A 16282-nucleotide genomic window follows, 5' to 3' on the forward strand; every position below is an offset into this window, starting at 1 on the left:
GTAAAATGTACACATACGTATATGGCTGTGCAAAATATGTTACGTATACTGCTGCCAAATATGTTAGGTATACTGCTGCAAAATATGTTTAGTTACATACGTATACTGCTGCAAAATATGTTTAGTTTCATACGTATACTGTTGTACAATGCTTCAATTACAGCAAAAGCTTAGCTCACTGAAAATATAATAGATTCGCTCGTTTCATCTAACATATCATCTGACATGAAAATCTTATCACGGTTTTTTAAAACTACTTTTTGTACAATATTACCTTTTCCAGGAACCCAATAAATTGTTAAAATACCAAAATGAATATCTAATTATAGTAGCTTTTCTCCTCTTATTTGTTTGAAAATTTCCCGCTTATTCTGTCTCCGAACGCCCCGACCCACTCCAAACTGGGCCAAAGTTTTGTAAATCCCTGCCTTTGAGCAGTGTACCGAAAAAAATAAATTTGGAGCATTTTATACGCAATTTTATTGTTTAAACATAATGTTCTATATACCCAAGAAGGTATGTACATAATATTTTGGAGACTTACCATAAACGTCCTAGCCGTTAGTTTTATGAAATTGTGGTCAAATATAGAAAACATTTTTAAAGATATACCAAATAAGTCAAAAGTGAGGCCAAATTGAATATATATTTGATTTTCTTTCAAAATGCCGAAACTATTTTCGGGAGTATTCAAAGACGCTTGAGAAAGTCCAAAAACGTCAAATTGAGAGATTATCGTGGTTTAGTTTGGCTAGCGCTTTCAACCGATTGTCAGATAACAGTTATTTGACCCGAACCAAAAATTATGATAAATCAGACATCAGATCAAATGCATTTATGTTCAGATATTATTAGATGTTGATGTTGGTCAAAATGCAAAACAGATATTTTAAGCAAAAAATTAATCTGAATTCATTGAAATCCGACAAACATTAAGTGAACAGATTTCAGATGCATCGCAGTTATCGACTTTACAAAGTTCCCCTTATTAAATTCCTTTTATTTGCAATCCACAATATTTCGCATTGAACGTTTAAGTCAGATAAGTGAATGTGGTTTATGATCTGCTGAGTTATTATAGCATATAAGTTCAGATTAGAGCTGAGGGAAACGAATAAATAAACTACCGAAATTTCAATAAATCATAAAAAATTCGGTTGACTGTTAACGTAAAATTTCTTATCCGAACGCCGAGCCCAAGTTCAGACAGGTTACATGAAATAATGAATCAGATAAAGTTTGAGATCAGATTGCCATGGGTGAGGGGATTATAAAAATTATTTTCAGATATCTGAAAATAACAACCCGAATGGAATCTCTAAGTTTTTTAATTAACGTTATTATAATTAAAATTAAAAGTTGAATTAATTTGGGCAAGAACACGACTGTCGGCTTTTAAAATCTCCGCTTTTAAAGTTAGTTTTTGGTTGAGTGGAAACGAGCATTTGGAGAAAACGTGTTTTCAATTAAAAAAAGGCAGTTTTGATCATTCAAGGTTACATAAGAGCATTCTTGAGCGTACATGTATGTTATATATGTAACAAGCTAATCATAAATTGTTTCCGAGATTTGTGAATGTTTATTGGCGCGTCGATAAGACTTCCTCCAATAATTTAGTTTATAGGACAATCGTGGTTGAAGCAGTAATATACCCCTTAACAGCCTTTCAGTTCCTCCATTCAAATCACAGACACGGATTTGAAAGGATTGTGCTTCAGAAATTTCTACAAGCGTTGCACAAAATTATTTAACATCAGCCTCAAGTCTTTTCCACAAAACGGTAAGTTATTTTAAAATTCGTGTTGCCTTGCTTTACCAACCAGCCTAAAAATATATTGAAGTAGGATTTTACTTCAATCGGAAAAGCACCGATTTTTCCAGAAAGTTTAAAAAGGTTTACGAAATACGTTCATAGACCATAGTATAGTATACATGTAGTAGCTAGTCTGTCTTACAGTATTATCTTTGCAATTACAAAGACGAAATAAACTGTAGTAAGCTTAAAACCAAAAGCGACATAAGACTCAAAAGTGTGTGTCAACTCTACCTTAGCGCACTAGGCGCGCGCCACGGGCCTCAAATATTACAGAGTGATAGAAAATACAAAAACCTCTATTACTTAAAAGCAGCTTATAAGAAAATTGCACCTAGGGCCTCAAAGGAACATAATACGCCACTTTACGGCCAGATTAAGTAGAGTTTCACCCTGAAATCGTCTAACCTTAACAAGAACTCCTTAATTTGGAAATTGAGGATGCCTTTTTAGAACTTTGTGGCCCTTTTGAATTCTGAAGGTTCCTGTTGCAACTGCTGTGGGCAGCAAACCAACCTAGCCCTGCTAATTGCATAGATGGATTTAATTTTAATGATGGACATAGTTGTATATGCCTAAGAGCTTATTGCAAAAGATACTACACTTTGATCTTAGCCAGACGACAGTATTTTACATTTAAACCAAGAAATATTTTTACCAAGCAATCCATTTTGTAGATCATAGTCTGTTTGTTATTATAAAATTCAATTTAAAATTCGGCTATGGTATGATATTTAACGGGCTACCTAAATTTCAAAATTAGTTTATCTAAATTTCGATACATCAGGCTGGTGAAGTGGCTAGCACATTCACCTCGCTGCAAATGGAACCGGGTTCGATCCCAGCTTGTGGCACTGGGTGAAAACACGGAACCACTCCTTCCGTGTTGATTTTTCCAGTTCTCTCCTTGTTTGTAAAAGGGGTTTTCTTCCGAGTTTTTCGGTTTTCTCTTTCCATAAAAACTTGCTGATGTGGTTTTAAAACGATAGTTATTGTAACGATGCTAGTGATTATACGTGGCAAGGCTTGTCATAACTCTCCCACGCGGTTTAAATTCCGTGCATCGCTCTTAAGAGAGCCTCAGACCTGTTGCAATAGATGTTATAAATATAGAGTATTAATGTTATTATAGTATAAGTATATATATTTCAAAAATCTGTCACCAGAGAACGCGCGCAACGTGTTGTCATTTGGAAACCAGGTCCCTTATTTGTTGATCGAGCATGATTCTTCTTTTCAAAATCAACAATATTTGTGACCTCTATGAAAAATACCACAGTGCGGAACCTAGATGTCTGCCCATTTCGTGAGCGAGCCAGTTTCAACTGACGACGGACTATTTCTCGATGGCCCTATCCACTCCAAGATGCCCCGATGGGAAATCAGCGAGGACATCGTCATATCCGGTATTTCCGGCCGCTTTCCCGAATCTGACAGCATCGACGAATTCAAAAAGAACTTATTCGACAAAGTTGATCTCTGTACCGAAGACGGCAGGCGATGGAAACCCGGTATTAATTTAATTAATTTAATTTATTTAAAAGCTGGTTTAAGAAAGGAAATTTGGTCTGAGCTTTTCAAGCGATTGTCTAGACCTTTAATATTTTATTAAACTTAAGACTAACCGTAACAAACTAACAAAACAGTGACTCGTATTTACTTAAAAAAAAGGTCTATTTGGACTTCCAACTCGACAAGGAAAAATGAAGGACATTACGAAATTCGACGCGATATATTTCGGAGTCCATGCCAAGCAAGCGAATGGTATGGATCCCCAACACAGAACCTTGCTGGAGGTGGTCTACGAAGCCATTGTTGATTCGGGTAACTATTTTTACAATTCCTTTCTTAAGGCGATTGGTATTAGTTTATCTAGTGCAAGGCTACCCAAATAACACGATCTCGACCTTCAGAATATTCTGATGAGTTATTATGTTACATATCACAGCAGGGGCGCCTTTATACCATTTGAGGCCGCTAGGTGAGATTGGGCCGTTTTTCGAGACCTGACTCAAAGAATGGCAATGTCACGTTTTCCAACCCCTCGAATTAGCAAAATGGGGCCCATAAAATCCGGGGGCCCTCGAAGCGCATATAGCGCGAGTAAAATCTAATTAGCAAACTCTTAATGCTTAAAATCGAGAGCACCGCGCACACAGTTTATTCTTGTTGGGGAATCTTATTAAACATGACCAAATTTGTATTCTTCTATAATACCTCAGTTATGTTTTTAATATCGGCCAAGACATTATAATAATATCATGCGCTTAACACCGACCAACGACCTCTCACTAGTATATTCGGAGAACATTCAGTAACTTCAGTTATCGCGGCGCCAGCGATGGCTGTTCTACGGTCGGGACATAACTTCACGATTAAATACAAGCCTTCCGCGCCACACGGCGATGCCAACGGTTTATCTCGCCTTCCTTTATCGACACGTTCTGTTGCGAGATAGTTAAAATTAACCATTTGACAAGCAATGTTCTGTAGGTTAAATGCAACAAAGAAACCCACAGAAAACTACACTTCCCCCTTGGATCCACGCTGACCACCGTTTCAAAGAGTTCATATTGACTACGCAAGACCTTTCCGGAACCATATGCTATTCGTCTATGTTACCAAAAATATGGCTGCTGGAAGAACCATTGATTTTCTACGAGATATATTTTCTCGATATGGTTCGCAATTTACGAGTTTCTAATTCGCAAACTTCACGAAATCCAATGGAATTAAGTTAAAGTTAATTAAAACCACCTATGGAATGTAATGCATTACATACGCAAAAAAGTCCATAATAAAAAATGCGTTGCCACCCTGTAAAAATATCGTCTGCTTCGATTTGTAAAATAAAATGTTTCTAAAATCTCCACTTGTTATTTGAGGATCTTCGCTTCATCTTTAGAATTGAAAAACTATTGGCTGTCCATAAATGTACAATACTTTTATAACAGTTTTTAGTTCCACAACGAGATATATATATATTTCTATGGATGGAATGTCGTTAAGTGTTGTTTGTTGGGCGTGGAAAGCAATGACACGGTAGTTGGAGCTGCGAAAAATAATTTATATTATTGGCGCCACCGAGATCCGAACCCAGATAGCTGCTAGCCACGTAATCTCCAACAACCGACCCCTTTACCAACCGAGTTACGCCGTTGTCAACAAAGTAATCTCGGAACTTCCAAGTCGTTTTTAGCGACGCGGGGGATTTGGCTAGTTAAGTTGTCACAATTGTCGTTCCTTTTTCCGCGTTATTTTACGTACATTTACGGCGTTTAAGGTCAAGTGAACCTCAAACTTCACCGCCCCCCCCCCCAACCTAGTGAATTTTGCGCGAAGGGTGACACGGGCGTGGCGGGAAGTTTGAATTGCAGTGTGGGTGGTGCCCAAGTTTTAATCCTTCAACTTAGGGTGGAATTTTATATATCTAACAATAGGAAGTCACATGACCTCAACAGCTTTTGTATTGGTTTGCCCCCCCCCCCCGCGTATCCTGAGGGTGTAAATTATAAATCAAACAATAGGAAATAACCAGGGCTCAACAGCTTTTATATCAGTTTTCCCACCCAGGTCTCCTGATGGTGGGCGGCATCCACTCTTTAACTTAGGATGGCAATTTATATATCAAACGATAAGAAATCACGTAGCCTCAACAGCTTTTGTATTAGTTTGCCTACCTGTGTCTACTAAGGGTGTATGGGTTTGCCCACTCGAATACACTGATGTGGAACTAATATTACGGCCTGGGCCGACTTGTTCTAGTATCATTCTAAAAATATCCTAAGGCAAAGAATTTGTAAAGTTCGACATATATGGTAAAAGTGACTCGAAAATATCGCTTCCACTTAAGTCAAAGGAACGCGCGTGGGAATAGGGAATCCAATAGAATTAGGTTCTAAATGTCAATCAACAGCGCTCCTAGTGGGAATAGGGGAACTAGAACAACAAACGCAAAGGCTACAGTACATCTTTCAACTTTACTTATTACTCCAACTTATTAAGTAAACTCGCTCACTTTAAAAAAACTTCAGGTTACAGTGCCCAGTCACTGAGAGGAAAGAACATTGGAGTCTTCATGGGCCAAAGTTTGTCAGAATCGGAAGAGGCCTACACGTCGGACAAAGACAAAGTCACCGGCTACCCTTTGTCTGGATGCAGCAGGGCCATGTTGGCCAATCGAATTTCCTTCGCTTTCGACTTCAAAGGCCCCAGTTACACCTTGGACACGGCTTGTTCTTCCAGCTTTTACGCCTTGCAACAGGCTCTGCTCGCCATTCGCAGCAACCAATGCGAAGCGGCCATCGTAGGCGGAGTAAATATCACCCTCAAACCCACCAACAGTCTTCAATTCCACAGACTAAGCATGTTGTCACTTGACGGAAAATGCAAATCCTTCGACGCCTCCGCGAACGGCTACGTTAGAGCCGAAGCAGTCTCGGCGGTTCTGCTGCAACGGGTCAGCAACGCCAGACGAGTTTACGCCACCATTTTACATTCTAAAATCAACACAGATGGCGCCAAAAGCGAAGGTAAGTTTCCTTTTATTGGATGAACCAATAACGTATTAAGGTTATTGTAAGTGTATTAGGCTTCCTTTCACGGAGAGGGGCCGAGCAAACTGGCTGTCTCGGCGGATTGAGTAGCCTGCTGTGTGGCTGCGGGTCTCCGAATGAGGGCACGGCGGACCCATCTCCCGGCCTTTTGGGGTTCCACCGGGATATCCGGTGCCAGCTGTGCCGGGTTATGCGGGCTGCCTTGTGCCCGCCGTTCCCCTTTAGGAGCTCTTTCCAATGGACTTGGCTCTCTACATTCCTAGGTAGGGTGCCGGCCGGCGTTGCCAGAGCATCCGCTCTTATTCCCACTGCTGTGTGCGAAGTGGGGGTTGGGTTGAGTGGCTTGCGTCGAGGGTGCGACCGTCATTAGTGGGGTTCTGCTACCCATGCTGGTTTTGTTACCTGTCCGGGCTTGCGGATGCTGGCGTAGGGCATTATGATGACGGACCTCCGGTGGTGTGGTTTCAATCTTACCGGTACACCAGGCTATAAATCTGATGCATGCCCGTTAGAACGTACTAAAACCATGAATGTGTTCATTTCAACCTAGAATATCAAAGTATATCAGTATCTTTTAAAACATCTGGGGTTAGCATGGGTAGCACCTTTCTTTGTTTTACGTTATCACTTAAGCCAATTAGGAAACAGGCCTTTGTCATTGACTCATCCACAAAACCCTTCCGAAATTGCGCGTTCCAGTCAGCAAACAAAGTTCCCTGTAATTCTTAGAAAAATATCTGTTCTTCAAAATATTTTAAAATCATAACTATAGGTATTTACGGTTAATATTTTCAGCTCTTAAACACACCCGTTTCTGTAGAAATCATCTTCTTTACTTCTATAATTTCCTGACTATACATAACGTTTCGTAGGAATCACATATCCTTCGGGCGCCATGCAGAAACGGCTATTGCAAGAAATTTACAGCGAGGTGAAAATTGATCCGAAAGATGTCGCTTACGTTGAAGCTCATGCCACCGGAACTAAAGTGGGCGACCCCGAAGAGGTGGGCGCTATCACGGACGTCTTCTGCGAAAACAGGATTGGGCCTTTGCCTATCGGTTCCGTCAAATCAAACATGGGACACTCTGAGTCATCGTCGGGTGTGTATTTGTTAAAATAAAAAATATATAATGTACCTTCGAGAAAAATATACCACTGTATCAAATTTCCCGCCCAAGCATGCACCACTTCACGGCTAGATATATGCCTCGGGTACAACTCAGCTTAACGACGTGAAATGTAAAAATTTAACTGCTTAGGGATATTTACTTATTCATTTTTAAAGTATATTTTTCCAATGTAATGGTTTAAGTATTTTGTAACCTGTGAATGTACAATGCACGAGCTAATAACATTAGGTGTGTGAGGAGACATAAACTGTTCCTTAAGTGTTATATTATTATATTTCTGATACCACTTTTTTTTTCGAATTTAATATTTGACGGCTGTTTTATCGTGTCCAGGAATGTGCTCTTTGGCCAAAGTGATCATAGCCCTGGAGGAAGGCCTCATCCCGCCAAACTTACATTTTAAAAACCCGAATCCCGCCATCAAGGGATTACACGATGGCCGATTGAAGGTGGTCGAGAACAATGTTCCCTTGGAAACCGGAGCTATTGTCGGCATAAACAGCTTTGGATTTGGCGGGGCCAACGCCCACTTGGTCCTCAAAGGAAACAATAAAGAGTCGATTTCCCGTTCAACATCAGGGAAGATTCCCAGATTGGTAACTGCCTGTGGCCGAACTGAAGAAGCGATCGACTTCATATTCGAGAAAACTGAAGCCGAGAAGTACCCGGATGAAGCCTTGCTGCTCTTGGAGGAGGTCAGCAAAGCGCCGACAGCAGGAATGCCGTACAGGGGCTACATGCTGGTCAAGAACCCCGAAAAACCGATCAAACTCGTCGAGCACGCGCCACTGGACACAAAACCATTGTGGTTTTTGTTTTCCGGCATGGGATCTCAATGGTCAGGAATGGCCAAAGAAATGATGACCATGGAGGCCTTCGCCAAGTCCATCAACCGATCAGCTCAGATTCTAAAACCGTACGGCGTCGACCTGGTTCAATTAGTGACGAATGGGACCGACGAAGATTTGGGTAAAATAATGGCCTCCTTCGTCACGATAGCCGCTGTTCAGATTGCCCTGGTGGACATGCTGCGAGATCTCGGAATCACTCCGGACGGCATCGTGGGGCATTCCGTTGGCGAATTGGGCTGCTCGTACGCTGACGGGTGCTTCAACCGCGAACAGATGCTGATGGCGGCATACTGGAGAGGAAAGTGCTGCCAAGACACTCCACTACCTTCGGGTTTAATGGCGGCAGTGGGATTGTCCTGGAAAGAAGCGAAAAGACGGTGTCCAGAGGGCGTCATTTCAGCCTGTCACAACGCTGAAGATTCCGTCACCATCTCGGGTCCATCTGACAAAGTGGCTCAATTTCTGGAAGAGTTGCGATCGGAGAATATCTTCGCGCGAGAGGTGAAGACTTGTGGTATCGCTTTCCACAGTCATTACTTAAACCCGATGGTCGATAAACTTAGAGACGCTCTAGGTAAGCTTCTTCCTCATCCAAAGCCGAGGTCTACAAGATGGGTCAGTTCATCTATACCAGAGTCGCGCTGGAATCAACCGTTGGCCAAGTATTCATCCGCCGCTTATCACATCAATAATTTATTGTCACCGGTGCTGTTCCACGATTCTCTGGCGCACGTTCCAACAAACGCCACTGTCATCGAAATAGCGCCTCACGGGCTGTTGCAAGCCATCGTCAAGAGGCGCTTGGGAAGCGACTGCACGTACGTGTCTCTAATGAAGAGAAAACATCCCAACAACGTTGAGCATTTCTTATCGGCCATTGGAAAGTAAGTTTCTGAGGAAATGATCATCTTATCAAATTCCTGCTTAAATTATAGTTAAAGTAAAAGTTTCTAATTTACCCTACAAGAGGTCTAAGCTAATATGTTAACCATCATGGTCATCGGTCTAGGAATAAAGGAATCATATGTATAAATTATTTACTTAATTTGATAGTTCAGAAGCTTAAGAAACTGTATAAAATCCGTAAATTCAGCTAAACTAAATTACAATATAAATCAAAATTTATTTGTTACCTCATCCATTTATATTTTATAACAGTTTACCTGGTTAAGTAAATGCTATTAAGAGAAATATAGTTATACATTTTTTATTAATCTTTTTATTAAAGGCTTTACAACATCGGTTTAAATCCTGATGTGAAGTCTCTGTACCCGACACTCACATTCCCAGTACCTCGAGGAACGCCAAGTCTTTCGAGCTTAGTGCGATGGGACCACTCTCACTCTTGGCAAGCACCAACCTTGGAAGATTTCGCCTCGACGAAAAAAGCGGCGGATTTAACCGTGGACGTCGACTGTTCCAACACCGAATCCCCGGACTACTACATGGTTGGGCACAAAATTGACGGTCGCGTTCTCTATCCAGCCACTGGCTATCTTATGCTGCCTTGGAAATTACTCGCGCGACACTTGCAATGCGAATTTGACGAATTCGCTGTAGTCTTCGAGAACGTGACTCTGCACCGAGCCACAGTCATTCCAAAAGAAGGCAACGTTCGCTTCCGCATTGTGTTGTCCGACTCGGGTGAATTCGAAATTTCCGAAGGCGGCTCTCTTGTGGTCAGCGGTCAAATTTACGTTCCAGAGGATCCTTCGTTAAGACTTAGTGAACAAGTCGCGAAATCACCGCTAAATAAAAGTGAAACGACTGAATTTAACCTACATTGCAAAGATTTCTACAAAGAACTGCGTCTCCGAGGTTATGATTACGGTCCTACTTTTCAAGGAGTAATTGAGGCTGAGTCCACCGGATTATCGGGAAAATTGAGATGGGATGGTAATTGGGTCACTTTCATGGACACCATGCTGCAATTCCCTATTCTTGGCATGAAGAATAGAGGCCTATATCTGCCCACCAGATTCCAAAAGATAAAAGTTGACCCCAGAAAACAGCCGAATCCATCGGAAGTGTCTGAGATTCCCGTGTACCACGATCGTTACATCAATGTTTGCACTGCTGGCGCGGTCGAAATCGAAGGTTTGAAGTGCAGTATGGCGCCTCGTCGTGCTGGCGGCCAGAGTGCGCCTGTTTTGGAATCATACCAGTTTGTGCCTAACTATGACTCCAACGTTCTCTCCAGAAAAGAGAAAACGATCATCGAGGAGTACACTCAAGTTTGCTCTTCATTGGCCCGAAAGATCTTAGAAGCGAGTGGAAAAAACAAGACACAAATCAGCAAAGTAATGACCGGATTCAAAGAAGCTCCCGACCACATTCTGAAGCAGTATTTTAATCAAAGGAAGGAACATTTCTCTTTACTGAATACTTTAAAGGATCTTCTGGACGTGACGATGTCATCCGCCAACAAGGGAAACTTAGCATTAATTTTAAAACAAATAATTTCAGACCAAAGCTCAGCGTTAAAGAAGGATATCTTATCTGATACCCTTTTGAAAGAAAACTCCCTCAGGGCATCTTTGGATTTAGTGATTGAAAACATTCCAAACCTCCACAAGCTGAGAATTCTCGAAGCCGTGGTGGACAATTCCATCTCTACTCGACTCATTAAATACGTAAACACTTACCACGTCACGATCCAGGCGGATTACATAGTCGGCCAAGTAAGCGACACTTCTTTGGACTCTGGTAGTCTCGCAGAAGGTGTGAAAACCATCAAGTGGGATCTAAACTCGAAAGAAGGACCATCCGAGAGCTACGACTTGGTAGTCGCCAAAGACTTATTCTCAAACACAGACACTAGGTATACTTTGAAATCGTCCCTTCGTGCTGTCGCAGAAGCGGCCAGGGACAATGGTTTCGTTATCTTGATGGAAAGAACCCAACTGACTCCCGCCGAGAAATTCCTGAATGAGGTTAGCGAACAAAATCTACCTCAGAACTGCGAACAGGACCTCGAAACGGCTTTCAAAGATATAAACCTTATTGTGGTTGGTAAAAAGACGGACTCTGTGACCTCAACCCTTTACTTACTGAGGAAGCAAAAGACACCTCCTACGATCCAACAAAAACAAACTGTTATAAAAATAGACAATAACAACTATGACGCTTGGGTGGAACAGTTGAAGAAGAAAATTCGGGAACAAGAGGGAGCGCCAGATGGGGAGTATCTGTGGCTGGTCGCTGAGAAAGCCAACGTCGGAATTGTTGGTTTGGTCAACTGCCTACGCCAAGAAGCTGGCGGAAAGAAAATCAGGTGTATCTTCAACACCAACCTCACCAACCAACCGTTGCCTGAGTTCAAAGCAAGCGATCCCTTCTACGCGGACATCATCAGAAAGGATCTTTTGATGAATATTAACAGGAACGGACAATGGGGCAGCTTCCGCCATTTCGGACTGGCCTCGCTGAAGGAAGATTCCGGGGTTCCTTCACAAGACGCTTTCTTGAATGTCTTGACCAGAGGCGATTTGTCCAGTTTAAAATGGGTCCAGTCTCCTCTAAGATACTACAACCGAATGAAAAGCAAAAATGGACAAACATTGTGTCACGTATACTACGCAGCCCTTAATTTTAAAGACGTTATGTTAGCCACCGGAAAACTCTCTTCAGACTCAGTTCCTGGTAAACCATTGAATCAGTTCTCTTATCCTTAGCTCTATCTCTAAAATTACATATTTTAGGTGACTTGGCAGGCCAAGATTGCATATTGGGTCTTGAATTTTCTGGTCGAGAAGACAGTTGCAGAGGACGTCGAGTGATGGGTCTCGTTGAAGCCAAAGGTCTCGCCACAACTGTCCTCGTTGACTTGGAGTTTTTGTGGACAATTCCCGAAAGCTGGTCCTTAGAAGAGGCCAGTACAGTTCCGGTAGCTTACACTACCGCTTACTATGCCCTGGTCACCCGGGGCGGCTTGAAAAGAGGCGAGAGCATTCTGATTCATTCCGGAAGTGGCGGTGTGGGGCAAGCTGCCATCAGTATCGCCCTTAGCATGGGCTGCGAAGTCTTCACAACAGTGGGCTCCAAAGAAAAACGAGACTATATGAAGAGAAGATTCCCACAACTTCAGGACAGGAACTTTAGCAATTCCCGAGAAGTGACTTTCGAATACGACATCAAAAGAGAAACGCGAGGAAGAGGTTTACAAATGTTTATATTTTGAAAAAATTCCACACACTACTGATTGATTGTGCTTTTGATTAGGGGTCAATTTAGTCCTGAATTCATTGTCTGAAGAGAAACTGCAGGCCAGCTTCCGATGTTTGGCTCAACACGGCCGTTTCCTCGAAATTGGCAAGTTCGATCTGTCGGCCAACAACCCACTCGGCATGTCGGCTTTCCTCAAAAACATATCATTCCACGGCGTTTTCCTGGACGCTCTGTTCAACGAAACCATGGCAACCTCCTCCGCAAAGAAAGAGGTTGTGGAACTGGTCACCGAAGGAATTAAGAATGGAACTGTTCGACCATTGGAGACTTCGCTGTTCACTTGGGACACAGCCGAGGACGCCTTCCGATTCATGGCCAGTGGAAAACACATCGGAAAAGTCGTCATCAAGGTTCGAGAAGAAGAGAACCTTAAACAAGTCAAACGAGTCCCTATTCATGTTTCGGCCATTCCAAAGTCTTTCTGTCATCCGGACAAGACATACATTATCACCGGAGGCCTCGGTGGTTTCGGTTTAGAGTTAGGCACCTGGTTGGTGGACCGGGGCTGCAATAAGCTGGTAGTCACTTCAAGAACGGGAGCGCGTACCGGATATCAGAAACTATGCCTGAAGAGGTGGAGGAAGAGAGGAACCTCAGTGGAAGTCTCAACCAAAGACGCTTCGACCAAAGCAGGGGCAGAGGGTCTGATTAAAGATTCTGCGAAGTTGGGGCCCATTGGTGGTTTGTTCAATCTCGCTATGATCTTGAGGGACGCCTTCTTGGAGAACCTGACAGTGGATGACTATGTAAAAGTCACCGACCCGAAAGTACGAGGAACGATTTTTTTGGACCAAGTGACGAGATCTCTGTGCCCCGAACTGGAGTGGTTCGTGGCCTTCTCGTCGGTCAGTTGTGGTCGTGGCAATGCGGGTCAAACGAACTACGGGTTTGCCAACTCCGTGATGGAGAGGATTTGCGAACAGCGCCAGATCGATGGCCTTCCAGGGCTGGCTATTCAATGGGGTGCTATCGGAGATGTCGGCGTCATCCAGGAGATGATGGGAGGCAATGACGTTGTCATCGGCGGCTCTGTTCCTCAAAGAATCCAGTCTTGCTTGTCTACCCTCGACAATTTCTTGCAGTTGTCATCCGACGACTCAGTGGATGGTCAATGTCCCTTTGGTCCTGCCGTTGTGTCCAGCTTCGTCCCTGTCGAAAAGCTGGTAGCGAGTTCTGAATCTGGAGGAAAGAAAGACCTTCTGCAATCGATTGGAAGAATTTTAGGTAAATTATTTTAGAAACGGTATACTTTAAACTCTGACCAACGACAAAAAAACCTTTCTGGGACTCCCTAAAGGTAACATAAATTAACTTGAATACTGCAAAACTATTCATTTTAAAGGCACATTAAAGATTGCAGTTTATTTTGGCGTCAGATAATATTTATATAGTCGAACTTTAATAAAAATTGTTTTATCTATAGGAGGGCCACCAAATCTTTGATTTTCACTAGTGGTTGCAGTTAAATGTTATTTTTAAGAGTGAAGAATAACAACGTCAGGTCAAAGAACCAGACTCTTTTCATTGGCGTTATCGGAAATGCCTAGGATTAGGGGTCTAATTACTCGTATACATTACCATGGTGTCGGAATGTGGTTGCGCTGCTCCGCACTGGGAGATGTTACCCTTGTTCCTACTCCCACCCTTTCGGTCAGGCAAGGGTTGCTACGTGTGCTTCGGTTCAGGCTAACATGATGGTCCTTACACCGACGATACTCGGGGGGATTTGGTTTCCGGCTGTGCGACGGCTGGTCTCATTATGAGTCGTCCCACTGTTGAACATTTCGGAGAGTTGAAAGACTTGTGTCGTGTCCGTGGTGCGACCGTCAGTAGGGTGGCTCTCCTTCTACTTATTACTGTTAGTCACCCGTCCGGGTAGTGCACTTTATCGCAGGGCATTATTATGTAGGATTATTAATATACTAGGTTTAAAGGTATACAAATTCCTACCCGTTGTGGTCACGTGATTATTTGCATCGCATGATCGTAGGGTATTTTGCCTCGAATTTCGGATGTGAAATAATGTCATAAAGATCGTTTCAAAGCATGGTTGTACGACTCTATGAGTAATAACATAAATTTGCTTCGACGCTTGTCATTGCGGCGTATTTGCCCTAGTGCAAACTAGCCTTAAAAACTAATATCTTAACCTATAACAGTAGTTAATTTAATTATTTGATTTCCACGAAGGTTGGAAGAGCATAGCTTCAGTGAACAGCGAAAGGACTCTGGCGGAACTCGGCCTGGACTCTCTGATGGGCGTCGAAGTGAAGCAAACCCTCGAGAGGGACTACGAACTTAATCTCTCCATCCAAGAAATCCGTGTCTTAAACATCAAGAAGTTGATTGAAATCGGTGGTGGTTCAACTTCCAGCGCCGTTTCCAAGTCAGACGAAACCGTCAAGAAGACAACTGAACCGAATACCACGAACGGCGTCAACGGTGATACTCCCAACCACCCGAAAGTAATCGACTTGAAGCTTCCCGAACAAGTGATCATTCCTCTGAACAATTTCAAGTCCGCCAAAGCCATCTTCATGGTGCATCCCATCGAAGGATTCTCAGTCATGCTAGGAGCCGTGAGTTCCCATCTCAACACAGCTTCCTTCGGTCTTCAGTGCACGGCGAAGGCTCCCATCGACACCATTCAGGATCTGGCGAGTTTCTATGTACAAGTAAGAAGCCCTCATACCTTAAATTTGATTTTTGTCTTCCCAAAATTGACATTATTGACATCAGTATGTCACTGCTTGTTCTTCTAGAGCCAACTTTCCTATTAATAGACTATGGTTTTAAAATTTTATATGGAGTAGGAAATAAATGGAAACATAACACGCGTTACGCTACCTAACTAGCGCCGATCAATAACTTCTGTTAATGGGAAATTTTTTGATCCAAGATAAATATGCAAATTTAAGATTTAAGTTCGTTTCTTTGTAAATTGAGTTATCCGTTTGTTTCCGTATGCCGAAATCGACATTTACTGGGGTAAAAGTTGACAACTCTTAAAGAGTTACTACTAGTCTTTGGAGGTTTCAAAGTTAACAATAATATTCCAAAATCGAAGATAATAAGTTTGTCTGTATTATAGTATTATCTTTGCAATTGCAAAGACGAAATAGTAAGCCTGAAAAAGAAGGCACTTTTGTCCAAAAATCGTATTGCGTTGTCGTGTACTCTGCTTCACTCTAAAATGTAACCAGTCAACTAAAATGCTGCAGAGAACTCAGTTATAAACATACAGCAGAAAAAGAGAAGAATATAAACAATCCAAAAAGCTTTTTAAAAATTTAATATTTCAGGATATTAGTTGCTCTTTAGTCCCTAATTGGGAATTAAGAGGCCCCATTTATAGTACTTTTCGAGGTTCCTTACTTCAAATTTTGTAGGGCCCTTCTGATTTCTGTAACTCAGGTAGGCAGCATTAAAGCGCTGCCTATCGCTGGCACCACGGTAGTTTGTAAAATCAACGGAAATTAGTGTTTTTGAATATTGTGCGTACCATTGGTAAATATTGGAGTTGAAAGTCGGAAAAGTTCCGGAAAATTACCGAGGTCTTTTTTCCGGAACATTTTCCGAATTTTTTCGAAAAAAAAGGAAAACTAAACCTCTAGACTAGTCTAGAATAAAAAACTCTTAGAATGCAATGTTTAATTTTTTTATTTTTCCGGAAAATTAACAACGCGCTAGTAAATAGTGAGA

The 16282-nt window shown here is 42.2% G+C and overlaps 1 protein-coding gene across 1 annotated transcript in view; it reads left to right on the forward strand.

The window, feature by feature from the left end:
• Positions 1-3065: 3065 nt before the first annotated feature.
• LOC149969005 (fatty acid synthase-like) overlaps positions 3066-16282 on the forward strand; it is a 30157-nt gene continuing 16940 nt past the window's right edge. The window contains exons 1-9 of the mRNA XM_090169849.1: positions 3066-3324; positions 3485-3637; positions 5848-6345; positions 7242-7472; positions 7836-9237; positions 9582-11995; positions 12055-12510; positions 12575-13804; positions 14771-15255. Coding sequence (XP_090025975.1) covers positions 3105-3324; positions 3485-3637; positions 5848-6345; positions 7242-7472; positions 7836-9237; positions 9582-11995; positions 12055-12510; positions 12575-13804; positions 14771-15255 — 7089 coding nt within the window. The 5' untranslated portion in view covers positions 3066-3104. The remainder of the gene's footprint in view (positions 3325-3484; positions 3638-5847; positions 6346-7241; positions 7473-7835; positions 9238-9581; positions 11996-12054; positions 12511-12574; positions 13805-14770; positions 15256-16282) is intronic.

This window comes from Leiobunum rupestre, chromosome 1 (genome assembly GCF_980474605.1).
Source record: "Leiobunum rupestre chromosome 1, qqLeiRupe1.1.hap1, whole genome shotgun sequence".
NCBI lineage: Eukaryota > Metazoa > Arthropoda > Arachnida > Opiliones > Sclerosomatidae > Leiobunum > Leiobunum rupestre.